The sequence below is a fragment of the Ceratotherium simum genome, chromosome 3 (genome assembly GCF_057802395.1).
Source record: "Ceratotherium simum simum isolate JZ-2026a chromosome 3, ASM5780239v1, whole genome shotgun sequence".
NCBI lineage: Eukaryota > Metazoa > Chordata > Mammalia > Perissodactyla > Rhinocerotidae > Ceratotherium > Ceratotherium simum.
The window spans coordinates 38,886,453-38,901,123 of NC_141902.1; the positions used below are offsets into that span (position 1 = coordinate 38,886,453).

Here is a 14,671-nt window from a genome sequence, read left to right on the forward strand (position 1 = left end):
TGTGGGCCCTCTGGCCACCTGCTCCTGGAGGGAGGGGCATCTCTGGATAACAGCTGAGGGTCTCAGGCCAGAGCAGCTGGGCTGTTTTTCCCTCGTCCGTGCCTTGGCTGGTCTCTCCTCTTGGCAGGTGACTGTTGAGGAGGGTTTGGGCTGGTGACCCTTGCTGACCTGAACCCCTCTGCCTGCAGACCACTGTGGCCCACTGCATCTCTGTGAGCCAAGACTACATCTTCTGTGGCTGTGCTGATGGTACCGTGCGCCTCTTCAACCCCGCTAACCTGCACTTCCTCAGCACTCTGCCCCGGCCCCATGCTCTGGGGACAGACATTGCCAGTGTCACTGAGGCCAGGTGAGCTGTGTGGGCCTCCTGCCTCCATTCAGAGCCTCACCCTGTGCCCAGCCTTCCCTGGCATGCTTCAGGGAACAAGGGGAAGAGTGGATTGATGCCCCACAGATTACCAGGAACACTTCTGAGGACAAACAAATTTGGGTTTATTGGTACTTGTTGCAACCATGGAGACTGCACACCATGGGGAACCGGGGAGTCTATCAGTAAGTGGGTGTTAGGAGGGGCTTATCGTAAGATTTGGGCGTTAGATGATTTTAGGAATGGTTTAAAGGATTGAAGTTTTGCTCTGGTTGGATGCTGTTGGGAAGAGGGGACAGTTCTACAATGGGACATCTTAATAATTTTTATTTAAAAGGTGGGAGGAAAAGTATGAGGCTAAAGCTGTAATTGGTAAAGAAGCAGGAGTCGGTCATGATAGACGAGAAAGGGTGATGTTTGGTCATTTTTGTGATTTGCACAGTGATCTTGGCTTTATCTCTGCTCAGACACGATGACAGAGTAATCTTGTTTTTGTTTTGCTCCATCATCGCCACAGAGTTACGTTGTCTGAGGTTGGTGTTCTGTGACATTGTGTTCATTAGGAGAACACCATGGCCCAGCAGCTAGTGCCGGGTCAGCTCCCAGCTGACGGCTGTCAGGGGCTGCTTTTTTTCTTTTTCAAGCAACTGCTTCCAAACCTGCAGGTCTCGAGAAGGCTCCCTATGCTCTGCTCCTTCCTTTGTGGGTTGGCTTCCTTTTTCATTCCCTCCAATCCCCCATTTCATCAGCTCTTCACTCACCAATTTGCCCTGTCCTCTTCCCCACAGTCGCCTCTTCTCCGGAGTGGCCAATGCCAGGTATCCAGACACCATTGCCTTGACCTTTGATCCTACTAATCAGTGGCTGTCTTGTGTATACAACGACCACAGCATTTATGTGTGGGACGTGAGGGATCCCAAGAAAGTGGGCAAGGTGTACTCTGCTCTGTATCATTCCTCCTGCGTCTGGAGTGTGGAGGTATGTGGGCTGAGCTGGCTTGAGACTGACCAGGTTTGCTGGAATAGCATTGTGAGGATGGAAAGTTGGCATCCCCAAGTATAGTGTTAGGTTCCTGCTGCCTACTTGTTTCTCCAGCAACATCCCTGTGTATCTACATATCCTCAGATGGGTCCTGAGGATTGAGCTTGAATTTTAAGGCTTATATATCTCAGGCCTCTTCCAATGGACAGGCCTCTTCCCTGTCCATCCTTGGCTTTGCCTTGTCCTGGGCTGGGTGATCTACAACAAGTTGCTGAACTTGACTGAGCCTCAGTTTCCTCAGCTGTAAAATGATGTACCTGATTCATCTAATTGTTCTAAGAATTAAATGAAATGATGTAAGTGGGAGACATAGAAGAGTACCTGGTACATAATAGGTGCTTGGTTAATGTGCTTCCCCTTAGTGATTATGAAGAGCCCCCAATAGTTAGGGCTTACTTACTGTATGACAGACACTAGGCTAAATCTTGGCCAGCGTTATCTCTTTCATCTCATTCCTTTCCATCTCCTGGGGCAGGCAAGAGATTGCTCCCTAAATAGAGATCTGACTTTGTTCCCTCTGCCCCTTCAGGTCTACCCTGAAGTGAAGGACAGTAACCAGGCCTGCCTGCCCCCCAGTTCCTTTATCACTTGTTCCTCGGACAACACCATCCGCCTATGGAACACAGAGAGTTCCGGGGTACATGGCTCCACCCTGCATCGAAACATCCTCAGCAATGTGAGCCCTGAGGCCTTAGGGCCTTTACTCCACATTTAGTACCCCCGTCTGCTCAGCCTTCACACCTCCTTCTCAGGAACTGGGTCTGCAGACCTTGATCTTCCAGCTCGTACTTGGTCAGGCTCTGTGAGCCAAGGGTTTATCTTGTCCAGCATTCCTCTCCCGTTGCGGCTGTATTGGATCAGGCCTGGCTTATCCACGTCTTCTCCTGCTCACAGGACCTCATTAAGATCATCTATGTGGATGGGAATACTCAGGCCCTGCTGGACACTGAGCTGCCTGGAGGAGACAAAGCTGATGGGTCTCTGATGGATCCCCGTGTGGGCATCCGCTCTGTGTGTATCAGCCCCAATGGACAGCATCTAGCTTCAGGGGACCGTATGGGCACGCTTAGGTAATGCTAGGCCTGGAGTGGGTACTGACTGCCTCCCATGGTGCAGGCTGGGGGAGTTAGGTCCCTAAGGATAGAGCTTTAGGGAAGTTTGGCTCAAAAAGATTGGGGAGGGGCCGGCCTGGTGGCTTAGCGCTTAAGTTCGCGTGCTCCGCTTTGGCGGCCCAGGGTTTGCAGGTTCAGATCCTGGGTGCGGACCTACGCACTGTGGCAGGTGTCCCACATATAAAGTAGAGAAAGATGGGCACAGATGTTAGCCCAGGGCCAATCTTCCTCAGCAAAAAAAAAAAAAAAAAAAAAAGATTGGGGAACAAGATATTTATTGTATACAAGGGAAAGATAACTTTACAACAAAGAAATGCAGCAGAAACCATCTTAACCGAGTGATCAAGGTTATATCCTCATATGTGTGGATAAGAAGGACATAGCATTGTTTCTGTGTTATTCTTGCCAAAAATGTATAAACTTGGTCCAATAATGAGAAAACATAAGACAAACTCAAATTGAGGTGCATCTGAAGAGTAACTGAATGATTCTCTTCAAAAGTGTCAGGGTCATGAAAGATAGGGAAAGACTGGAAAACTTAACAGACTACAGGAGACTGAGAAGTAACAACTAAATGCAATTTGGACTCTGGATAGGATCTTGGATCCAGAAAAAGGACATTGTGGAAAAAGTGGTGAAATTCAAATAAAGCCTTTAATTAATAGTATTGTACCAATGTAAATTTCCTGGTTCTAGTAATTGAACTATTATTATGTAAGATGTTAACATTAGGGAAAGCTGGGTAAGGGAAATATGGAAACTCTCCATACTCAGTGCAACTTTAAGTCTAAAAGTTCGAAAATAAATACAAGTAAATTTTTAAAAGTTTGGAGAAGAAGATATAGGAGAGGGAGGAGAGTGAGTCTCTCCTTCAGCCTGGCAATGGCCTCTTCCCTCCTCTCTGTATCTTTGCAGGGTGCACGAGCTGCAGTCCTTGAGCGAGATGCTGAAGGTGGAGGCCCATGACTCGGAAATTCTATGCCTGGAGTACTCTAAGCCAGACACAGGTGAGGAGGATGCCTGGTACCTAGCCCAATGGTGCGGGGCTCCTCCAGTCTTGCTAGTGCCACTTGTCTATCCTGACTCTCGGATGTTGGGCTGAAAATCCTTTGAATCATTTGGTGTCTTTTCAGGTTTAGAGGAGGACAGCATCATCCCTGCTCCATGGTTCACCATGAAGGGGATATAGGGTTCAGTTCTTGCAGCCCTCTTTGCTGGACCCAGATAGGGGCCTGCTCTGGGCACTTGTGGGCTGATGGAGTTCTTCCAATCCCAGGTCTGAAGCTGCTGGCATCAGCGAGCCGGGACCGGCTGATCCACGTGCTGGATGCTGGACGGGAGTATAGCCTACAGCAAACATTGGATGAGCACTCATCCTCCATCACCGCTGTCAAGTTTGCAGGTGGGAGCAGGGCAATTGAGACACGTTCTGCCACCTACCACCAACATCCCCCACCCGTACTGCCACCTGCCTCCTGCCTCCATGAAATAGGTGTACCAGTCACAGGGGAGTGTTGGACAGCAGCTGGGAAGCCTGGGGCTGGATGGAAAGACAGGTGGAATGTAGAATCACAGTCCAAGGGACCCTGAGCTGACCAGGTTGGCTGAGGTTGGGGATAAAGGAAAGCCTAGGTTTGGAGGGAAGCATCCTGATTTAATTGGTTGTCCCAGCCACGTAGAGTAGCTCAATAGGGGGAACATATGGAGGGAAGGCAGAGGAAAGGCTGACTCCCTTGAGGTGAGAACAGTGGGAACAGCTAGGTCCCCCTCCTTCATAGCCAGCGATGGGCAAGTCCGAATGATCAGCTGTGGAGCAGACAAGAGCATCTACTTCCGCACTGCACAGAAGGTGAGGATACAGGGCTTCCCTGAATGGAGCAGCGGGTTGGGGGGGGTGGGGAAGGCCTCTACCATTCCCCTACCTGAGGTTGCAAGAGGTGAAGGGAAGTTAAAGCAGGGCTCTCTGGGCCTGGTGAGGCATTTGGACGCGGGGTCTGTCCCCTGCAGTCTGGAGATGGAGTACAGTTTACACGGACACACCACGTGGTACGGAAGACGACCCTCTATGACATGGATGTGGAGCCCAGCTGGAAGTACACGGCCATCGGCTGCCAGGACCGAAATATTCGGTGGGCATCCCCTTCTCAGACCGTCTGACCACATTCCTTCATGCCCAAGGGGGTCGCTCTAGGCAGCTCAGTCCCCACGTCTATCTTTTTGTCCAGGACTTTGTGCCCCCTTGAGCCTACAGAATGAGTACTTTGCCTCACCAAGAGGTGACAGCCCCTTTGGTGTTGGGGAGTGGCTCCCAGAGAGAACGGGGCTGGGAGTGAATGCTGGCGTTTCAGCCACCAGGTGTGCTTGATCATGACCTCCTCATGTGAATGAGAGTATTTCTTTACAGGATCTTTAACATCAGCAGTGGGAAGCAAAAGAAGCTGTTTAAAGGGTCACAGGGTGAGGACGGCACTCTGATTAAGGTAAAGGCCCAGTAGGATGGGCACCGGCTAGAGAATAGGGGAACAGGGGGGTGCTACATGGAGAGGGACTGGTGCTTCCTGTCCTCTTCTAGTTGTGTGTCCCACTCCTCAGGTGCAGACAGACCCCTCAGGGATCTACATTGCCACCAGCTGTTCCGACAAGAACCTTTCCATTTTTGACTTCTCCTCTGGAGAGTGCGTGGCCACCATGTTTGGCCACTCAGGTGAGTGTAGCTCCAATACTCTACCCCTGGAACTTTACTCTTTCTTCCTTTGGTTTCTTGGGACCCAGCAGAGCTGCCTGCTCCTCTCCTCCACCCAGCCCCCACCTCTACTGTTGGGACAGAAGCTTGGTTGGGACTTCAGGGTGGCTCATAGGCCGTATTCTTTGTTCTTCACAGAGATTGTCACTGGCATGAAATTTAGTAATGACTGCAAACATCTCATCTCTGTGTCAGGGGACAGGTGAGCAGAAGCCGGCTTCCCTGAGACATAGATTCTTCCTCTGTGCCACAAACACCCTGCTCCTTCCCCTCTCTTCACCTCAGTGATATCTCTGAGAAGTAGGGCTGAACAGGGATATTTCATGGCTGGGCCTGACCTTACACTAGAGGGTGGCTCTGGTCTCCTTGCCAGCCCATGGAGAAGGGGAACTAATGGTGTTGCCACCCCCAGAGTCCTTACCTACCTCTTCTAACCCAACTCTGTGGCTCGACCCCAGCTGCATATTTGTGTGGCGCCTGAGCTCTGAGATGACCATCAGCATGAGGCAGCGTCTGGCTGAGCTGCGCCAGCGTCAGCGAGGCAGCAAGCAGCAAGGACCATCCTCTCCCCAAAAGGCTGCTGGACCCAACCGGTGAGAACAGAGTATAGGATATGGGCAAGTGGTGGGTGGGCATCGAGATGGCTCGCTGTGATCTCACTGCTCCTCCTCTTTGCTCTGGACCTGCCATTCAGCAACTCTGTTATCTTCCAATACCTGTTTTTCACACGCAGACCCATGATGTTGGCCTCTTCCCCCACTGAGTCTTCTCTCCCATGACCTTCCTTATCTTGGACTCAGGCACGAGGCCCCATCTATGCTCTCTGTTGGACCAGCTCTCTCATCAGATAGTGACAAGGAGGGAGAAGACGAGGGCACTGAAGAAGAAGAACTTCCAGCTCTCCCCATCCTTGCCAAGGGTACCAAGAAAGAACCAGGTCTGTGGAAGTCTGGTGTGGGGCCAGACAGGCACCAGTTTGCATAGTTTTGCCCTTTCTGGGACTGTGGGGGTGAGAATAATGTGAGCTAAGGAAACTGGAGCATCATTGTGGTCATGTAGGGTATGGGCTGGTGTGGAGCCAGGGCTCCCGGGTCGGTGGGCAGGAGACACACTCTCTGATTGTCTGTCTCTGTCTAGCCTTGGTGCCCAGCCCAGCCCTGCCCCGAAGCCTGTCCCACTGGGAGATGAGTCGGGTGAGTCACCATCCTTAAAATGCCCTTCCAAGGTTACAAGAGGTGAAGGAAGGTAAAAGCAGGGCTCTCTGGGCCTAGCAAGGCATTTGGGTGTAGGGTCTGTCCACATGCTCCACTCCTTGTGTCTAAGGAAGGGTCTTGTGGGGGAAGTTCATGCAGCTGGGCTGGTCCCAGGTTGGGGATGACAAAGCCCAGATGTTTCCTTCCTGTGGGCCAGGTGAGGTGGCCTGCAAAGGTTAGTCACCACTAAGGGAAGTGCTCCACTTGTTCAGCCGCCTCGGGGCCTGGGAGTAAATGTGGACAAAGAACAGGTAGAGGTGGGGAGTAGAAAAGGGGTATCTGAGCTGAAAAGTTAGAACTAAAGAAAATCAAAGGTCCAAAGAGCAGGAATCTGCAGAAACTCTAGTTCTAAAGACCCGAGGTTAAGAGGTAAGCTCAGAACTTCCAGAACAGTTGTTAGAGGAAAAAGGCCATAAGTAGCCTGAGTGGCTACTTCAGGGTAGCCAGAAGGAGGATAAAGGCTTTCAGAGCAAGCCCCAAGGCAGCCCAGCCCTCACTTGTCTTGTGTTGGGATTTCAAGTATCAGCACCTTTCATTGTCAGCAGCAGTTTCATGGGATGATGGTGGTGTGGTGTCTCTGGTGTGTTCTGACCAGGCGAGGCGTCTCAAGGCTGAGCTATTGGTTTGTCTTTGGTGCTGTGCATGGACTTGGGGGCTCCGTTGGGGCTGTCCTCAGAGTAGGGGGCCTTTAGAGACTCCCACCTCTGAGGTGTCTGTGATACCAGGTGAAGACTGAGACCAGAAGGTTCTCTTAGAGAGGACGCAGAGTGAAGCTAAGAGCATGAACTGTAGAGCAGACTGCCTGAGTTGTAACCTGCAGGCAGGCCACTTACTGTCTGTGGGACTTGGACAAGTTACTTAAGCCCTCTGTGCTTCAGTTTTCTCATCTGTAAAAATAGGAATAATAATAGTACCTGCTTCAGAAGGTTGTTGTGAGGTGCCTGGGACACAGTAAGTCATATACGAGTGTTTGCTGATACTATTGTATGATTGTTACTATTAGTTTTCTCCCACCCCTGCCACATACCAGGCACAGGAGACAGTGGAGTTCCTGGACCCAGCTCCTGCAGCCAACCAAGGACCCAGAAGGAGAGGGCGCTGGGCTCAGCCAGGCGTGGAGCTGAGTGTTCGCTCCATGCTGGACCTGCGGCAGCTGGAGACACTGGCCCCAAGTCCTCGGGGCCCTAGCCAGGACTCGCTGGCCATGACCCCATCTGGTCCTGGGAAGCATGGTCAGCAGGCCCCTGAAACCTCACATGTTAGCCAGGTGAGCCAGTTTTCTCCTAGCTCCCTAGAGATCTCTAAGCAGCCTTAGCCAGCCTTGTGCCAACAGCTGGGGCCTGAGCACTGGTCTGGCTATGCTTGCTCTGTCCCTGTGGCGCATGGGTAACTTGAACTGCAACGTCAGGGTGGGGCTGGCTAGGCTGCGTCGTATGGTGATTGGGGTGGAGAAGCAAAGGGTAGCCTTTGTCCTGAGCTGCCTTCCTTGGAGGGCTCATGATATTAAGTGGTGGCTGGAGGTTGGCAGCCCAGAGTGCTAATATAGTTCTTCCAGAAACTGAAGAACACTAGTTGGAGCCCAGCCTGGCTTCTTGGTGTCTGTCCTCAGAGTTGGAGTATGCAGCTTCCTCCAGAATTGGTGCACACTAAATCCTTGCCCACCTTCACCTCTTTTCCCAGACTCTCTCTCACATCAGCAACCCCAGTAACACCCCTCTGTGTGTTCCCAGAATGAAAATCCCCCTCGGCTTCAGGCTTCCCAACCTTGTTCCTGCCCCCACATTATCCGATTGTTGTCCCAAGAGGAAGGGGTCTTTGCCCAAGATCTGGAGCCTGCACCCATTGAAGATGGTATTGTCTACCCAGAGCCGAGTGACAGCCCCACCCTGGATACCAGGCAAGGGTCCTGCCCTCACCACACCTCCGGGGCCGTGCAGCCCCTAGTCTTCCCTTCCTTCCAAGTGTTCTTGAGTTAGGGGAGGACTGGCCCCAGGGTACTCAGGGCTTGCCCACCACTTTACCACTGCCTCATCCCCAATCCTGCTCACAGGTGGGGGAGAAGGAAGGCAGGAGTCCAGTGCTCACCTTTGCTCATTGCCTCTTCTTTCCCCTGCTGGCCTTCCTGCCAGTGAGTTCCAGGTGCAGGCACCAGCCCGAGGGACCCTGGGAAGAGTGTACCCAGGCAGCAGGGGCTCAGAGAAGCACAGCCCTGACAGTGCCTGCTCTGTGGATTTCAGCAGCAGCCGCCTTTCCAGCCCTGAGCACCCTAATGAAGGTGAGGCTGCAGCCCTGAGGGAGGGCCAGAACCATGCAAGTCAGTGGACTGAGGTGGGAGTGGAGGCTCTGGTGACAGATGGGTGCAGCATGCTACTTCTCTCCCCCTCCCCCACATCCAGACTCTGAGAGCACGGAGCCCCTGAGTGTGGATGGCATTTCCTCAGACCTTGAAGAGCCGGCTGAGGGTGATGAGGAAGAGGAGGAAGAGGAGGGAGGCACTGGCTCCTGTGGGCTGCAGGGAGGCAGCCCCCATACCCCGGACCAGGAGCAGTTTCTAAAACAGCACTTTGAGACTCTGGCCAATGGGGCTGCTCCAGGTGTGGTCAGAGGGCCAGCATTTGGTCACTGCAATCTGCCCTTCTCCCCTTCTTGCCTGGCTGAGAGGGAGGGTCCAAGGGCAGGTCATGCCCTGGGGTTGCCTTCTAGGGGAGGTAGAATCTGGGGCAAGGGCTTGCTTCAATATATGATTTCTGTCACCTTGGCAGGGGGCCCAGTACGAGTACCAGAGCGGATAGAGTCTCGGAGCATCTCTTCACGATTCCTTTTGCAAGTGCAGACCCCCCCACTCAGGTACCTCTCCTCACAGCAGCTCTTGCTCTCCTACGAGGAGCCCTGGCTCTCCTGACCTCCCCGTGCTTCCAGTAGGCAGTCCTGCCCCCTGGGGCAGCATGCAGCCCTCCTCTCCAAGGCTTCTGTCTTCCCATGCCCAGTACTATTTTGCAGTCCAAGTTTTGGGACAACAGGCCTGGCTGGCTTTGTGCCTGCTCTTCTCCCCTAGCACCTCTCTAGTGCTGTGAGAGCTTCTCCTCATCTTGGCAGGGAGGAGCCCTGAGCCTTCTCTGGGCCTTCTTCCATATTTCCTCCCTGTAGGGAACCATCCTCATCTTCCTCAAGCCTGGCACTGACATCGAGACCAGTCCAGGTGCTGCAGGCTTCTGGTGAGCAGCTGAGAGGCAATGGTGCCAATCCTCCAGGAGCACCCCCGGAGGCAGAGCCCTCCCCTAGAAACCCTAGCCCCCAGCAGGCAGCCCCTGTGCTGTTGCCACGACGCCGTCTCAACCCAGACAGCAGCCGGGCCCCGAAGAGAGTGGCCACAGCCAGCCCCGTAGGTGGACTCCAGAAAGCCCAGTCTGTGCAGAGCCTGGTGCCACAGGGTAAGGAACCTGGTGGGCTCAGCTCCAGGGTGCTGGGAATGTGGAGCACATGAGCATGCCAGAGGAAGGAGGACCTGATGTAGCCCTGATGTGTCACTGTGCTTGCCACTGGGTGTCCCTTAGTGGGTATGTGCAGGGCACAGCAGCTCCTAAAGAATTGAGCCTTAGCATCTGGGACACCTTCCTCACCATTTGACCTGCATATATCTCTGTCTCTTCTGCAGATGAGTCCCCTCCACCAGGCCCATTGCTCTTACGGGAGATGGAGGGGCAGGAGGGCCTGCGCTCCCTGCCCCAGACTGAGGGCCGTCTGTCTCGGCCACACTCCTACCAGAATCCCACCACCAGTTCCATGGCCAAGATATCCCGCAGCATCTCTGTTGGGGAGAACCTGGGCCTGGCAGCCGCACCTCAAGCTCCTGCCCCCATCCGAGTCTCACCGCTCAGCAAGCTGGCCCTGCCTACCCGGGCTCATTTGGTCCTTGACATCCCAAAGCCGCTGCCTGATCGACCTACCCTGGCCACATTCTCACCTGTTACAAAGTGCCGGGCTCCTGGTGAGGCAGAACAGCCTGGCTCTCCAGCGGGCCTAGGAAAGACTCACAGCACATCTGAGAGGCGGGCCTGTTTGGAGGAGGGTACCACTCCCAAGCCTAGGACAGGGTGCCAGGCTCAGCCTGGGCCCACCAGCCCCTGTTCCCAGCAACTGCTGGTCAGCAGTCTCTTCCGAGGCCCTGAGAACTTGCAGCCCCTACCCCCTGAGAAGACTCCCAGCCCCATGGAATGTACCAGGCCAAGGGCAGCCCTGAGCCAGGACTCAGGTGTGCACAGCTCCCCAGCTCTCATCTCCTGCCCCATCCTCTCTCTCCCGTCTCTGTTGGCTGCTCTCTGGCTCCATCTCATTTCTGTGCGTCCAGCCTCTGGCGTTTTTCATCCTGTCTGCTCCTGTCTCAGTCCATAAGTCACACCCCTGATGGTGAGACACTCCTGCCAACCTTCATGATCTCCTTGTGACCCACCTGCCCCTTCAGTGCCTTCTGGCCCCTGGGGCTGGGGCTGGCTCTTTCCTCTGGACCTTGTTTTCTGTGTGGTGTTGGGAGGGTGTTAGGAAGGAAGGAGGCAAGAGGAAACGACTGAGGGCAAGTGGAGGGGGTGTGATGTGGGGAGGTAGGCCTCTCCTGCTCTGAGTGGCCCTTGGTTGGGGAGGCCTGAAAGGGCAGCTTTGCTGGGCCTTCCTGAACTGAATCTGTCCCTCCCAGAACCAGCAGTGAGCCTGGAGCAGTGCGAACAACTTGTGGCAGAGCTCCAGGGCAATGTGCGCCAGGCCGTGCGGCTCTACCATTTGGTACGTGTTGGGTACCCACCGGCAGGAAGACAGAGCGTGTCAGAAGTGCTAACTGAGTATCCAGAACATAATGATAAGGCTCTTCCACTGACGGGTGGGTGGATCAAGAACATCCTGAGTAAGCGAGTGGGTTAGAGGCCAAGCCAAGCCTCTTGAACTGAGCACCTATCAATCATTTCTGGCTAAGAGCTGGAAACTGCCTCAGACAGGAGGGTAGAGTGTAGAGAGGTCACATGTCGTAGTTTACTCAGGATCATCCCAGTTTATGCCTCTTGTCCCAGTGTAATTATTAATACCATCCCTTTTCCTATTCAAAAACTAACTGGCACCCCTAGACATAGGAGACAGTCCAGCAGGGCCCAAGCCTTGAAAGAGGAGTTGCTATCAAGAGGTAGATGGTGCCATAGTCTGATGGGCTCCTTCTTTGGGGTCACCCCCAGAGTCTGCCTCCTTCCCACAGCCTCTGGTCATACTTGCTGATCTTGGAATGTGGAACTCCCAGCCGCTGCCAGCTGCGCATGCGGTCCCTTCTTTGGGGGCAGGCTAGACCCAGGTGGGGCCCCTCTCTTTTATACATCTGTTGACAGGCCCCTCCCCTGTTCCTCCAACTCACTTCCGGGGTCCCATTGCAGGTGGCTGGCTGCAAGACGCCCTCAGCAGAGCAAAGTCGCATCACTCAGCTCCTCAGAAACACCTTCTCTTCACTGCGGCAGGAGCTAGAGGCCCTGGCTGGGGTAGTGTTGTCCAGCCCAGGTGGGAGCCCTGGGGCTGTGGGGGCTGAGCAAACACAGGCCCTGCTAGAACAATACTCAGAGCTGCTGCTTCGAGCCGTGGAGCGGCGCATGGAACGCAGACTCTGAGTTCCAGAAGCTTGTCCCAAGTGAATGCTCCCCCTATTCCAAACTGTAGCCCCTCCTCCACTCGCCAAAACGTGTGGGAATACTTGGAGTGGATAGCAGGGATCAGTGCTCAAGAGGGGAAGCAGCTTTCCCAGGAGCTCCTCATGGGGCCCCTGTATTTATTAATTTATTTCCCTGACTGTTGCCTCACTTTCTTGGAACTCCTGCCTCCACAGCCCTTCCAGTGGCTCATGCAGGGGTAGGTCTTGGGTCTTTGTCATCTTGGTGCTGTGAGGAGTAGGAGGGCAGCCTGCCCCATCTGGGGGAAATCGGGAAGGGCTGGCCCTCTCTTCTTAGAAGCCATTTGAAATTACTGCAGGGATCAGCTCCCTGTGGTGGAGCACACACAGGGTATTCAGTGGGGTAGAGGTGAGAGGCAATGTGGTGTTCAGTGCCCTTCAGCCAACAGCAGAGCTTCACCTCTACCTCCACTTCCCCTCCCACACCAGCTGCACTCCCCTAGCTGCCAGAGCAGGGGTTATCTCTGTTCCCCAATTCCTGGCAGTTCAGAAAGGCAGAGCCCTCTGGCCCAGTGCGTTCCCAGCCATCAGGAGGCTTCAGTTGGTATCAAGGCCTGAGCCCCCACATTCCATTCCCATTCCCCTCCAAGGGGGCCCTATTATTGTCTCTCTCCCTGTGCCCCCTTTCTCTCCTGGCCAGAACTTGTGGAGCCAGCTGTGGGACATTGCTGCAGGACAGTAAAAGCCCTCTGCTGGGCAAACATGAAGCCCTGGCCTCCTTTCCTCAGCCCCTTGGTCTTTCCTATCCTCCAACCCTGGTCCCCTCCAACCCTGCTAAAGCCCAGAGGCCACCTTCTCCCTGCGTCCTGAGTGATGCTCAGTCAGAGGCCTGTTTGAACTTCCCTCATGGTTTACAGGGTGCTGGCCCACCTTCTAAGGATCTTACACACACACACACACACACACACACACACACGAGTTGAGTACTTGGCTGGCTGATGTGTGCCTGGTGTCCTCTCATGTCCTGCCCCAGCTTCACCACTTTGGCTCATGTGGAACTCCTATCAAGGAGCACGAAAAGGGATGGAACACACTAAACCTGATTTCTGGATTCTTGGTGTCCACAACCTAGCTGACATGAGATAGCCCAAAGGGAACCAGGTTTGGGTAGAAGGAGCTTCCTCAGTGGCAGTGCTGGGCGCCCAGGGTGCTCTGGGTACGAGAGAGTGAGGGGAGGGAGGCTCATGGAACTGCAGCAGGGGCCAAGAGACACACTGGAAAGGTGGTAGGTGGGACAGGTAAGTGGTAGAGGTGAGGGGATAGATTAGAATTAGAAGGGCTGTTGTTAGGTGTGAGGGGAAGGAGATGAGGCACAGTGGGCAGGTAGAATAGGACCAATTAATGAGGCAGTTGTTGAAGAGCTGGGGTGAAGAACATGTGTCTCTGGGCCCTGCTGCTTCCCTCTGCCTCAGGTAAGTCAGGGCAGCTTTACAGCAGCTCCGGGCCACAAAAGCTGATTCTCTCATGGACAGACCTTTGGACCCTGCTTGCTCTATAGGCAGAGGCTTAGGAAGAAATTGGATTCTGAAGGGTGCCCAGCTCCGTTTGCATCAGCCTGTGCACCAGAATAGATGAAACCTATTTCACCCTACTCTTCTGTGTTACCACCACCTGCATGGGCAAACTGCAGAGAAATCCTGGCCCCGAGAACCCTTGTCGATGAGGGTGGACCCCCGTCCTCCCCCAGCAGGGCTGCAGCTGCTCTTGTGAGGGTTAGAAATTCACTCCCACTCACCCAAACCGACACACCAGCAACAGCCCACCCCAAATAGGGCTCACGCCTGGTCCTCTGGGCTGAGTTCTTCGGATCCTCAGCCAGCCTATCCCTTACGAGGAGGGAGCTACACTCCTGCTAAAGTTTGTGAGAAGGTGGCCGCCCTGTCCCAACCGCCAGCCCTTGTGGGGGTCCTGAGGCCGGGCTGGGGCCCGTCCCCTTCTGCATGTCTGACGCCACTGGCAGCTGCCGCCCCGTCCAGATTTGCCCTGACCCAGTTTTGAAAGCCCTTTATTTATAACTTTTATACTTTGTCGAGGTCATGGCGCTTCTCTCCTCCTCAAGTCTCACGAGGCAGGGGCTAGTTTTAACATGTCCGTTTGTATTGATGTATGAACTCGTCAATAAACACAATCATTTGTTAACTCTGGGATGCCGGCGAGTGGGACAGAAAAGGGAAGGCGCAGCTTCTCGCTTGCCGCCTGGCCAGCAGAATCCGGGGGGCGTGGAGAAGGGGGTGGTTCAAGGCGGCAGGACGAGGCCTCGGGGACCGCCGGGAGCCGGGGTTCGGAGGTGGTGGTTGCGAGAGCCGGAGCCGCGGCGTGAGGCTTCAGGGGCGGCGGGGCCTCGGGGCCGGCTCTCAGCGGGAGGGCAGGGCATCAGGGCAGAGACTCGGGGGGGGGGGGGGGAGGGCGGGGCCTCGGGGGCCAGGTCTCAGCGGGAGGGAGGGCGGGGCCTCGGGGGCC

General features: G+C 54.5%; 1 protein-coding gene across 4 annotated transcripts in view; it reads left to right on the plus strand.

The window, feature by feature from the left end:
• The window catches only part of MAPKBP1 (mitogen-activated protein kinase binding protein 1), a 58,433-nt gene extending 44,024 nt beyond the window's left edge, over nt 1–14,409 (plus strand). For 3 of the 4 annotated variants that reach the window (XM_087425612.1, XM_014780596.2, XM_087425629.1), the window contains 23 exons: nt 189–349; nt 1,156–1,345; nt 1,938–2,084; nt 2,303–2,478; nt 3,436–3,527; nt 3,797–3,922; nt 4,299–4,369; nt 4,528–4,649; nt 4,925–5,000; nt 5,113–5,224; nt 5,402–5,465; nt 5,722–5,856; nt 6,064–6,200; nt 6,401–6,456; nt 7,547–7,783; nt 8,247–8,413; nt 8,646–8,791; nt 8,913–9,110; nt 9,279–9,363; nt 9,664–9,947; nt 10,172–10,768; nt 11,207–11,292; nt 11,925–14,409. In XM_087425612.1, coding sequence (XP_087281738.1) covers nt 189–349; nt 1,156–1,345; nt 1,938–2,084; nt 2,303–2,478; nt 3,436–3,527; nt 3,797–3,922; nt 4,299–4,369; nt 4,528–4,649; nt 4,925–5,000; nt 5,113–5,224; nt 5,402–5,465; nt 5,722–5,856; nt 6,064–6,200; nt 6,401–6,456; nt 7,547–7,783; nt 8,247–8,413; nt 8,646–8,791; nt 8,913–9,110; nt 9,279–9,363; nt 9,664–9,947; nt 10,172–10,768; nt 11,207–11,292; nt 11,925–12,152 — 3,693 coding nt within the window. In that variant the 3' untranslated portion in view covers nt 12,153–14,409. The remainder of the gene's footprint in view (nt 1–188; nt 350–1,155; nt 1,346–1,937; nt 2,085–2,302; nt 2,479–3,435; nt 3,528–3,796; nt 3,923–4,298; nt 4,370–4,527; nt 4,650–4,924; nt 5,001–5,112; nt 5,225–5,401; nt 5,466–5,721; nt 5,857–6,063; nt 6,201–6,400; nt 6,457–7,546; nt 7,784–8,246; nt 8,414–8,645; nt 8,792–8,912; nt 9,111–9,278; nt 9,364–9,663; nt 9,948–10,171; nt 10,769–11,206; nt 11,293–11,924) is intronic. The other variant, XM_087425625.1, reaches the window with a different exon arrangement.
• The last annotated feature ends 262 nt before the right edge of the window (nt 14,410–14,671 follow it).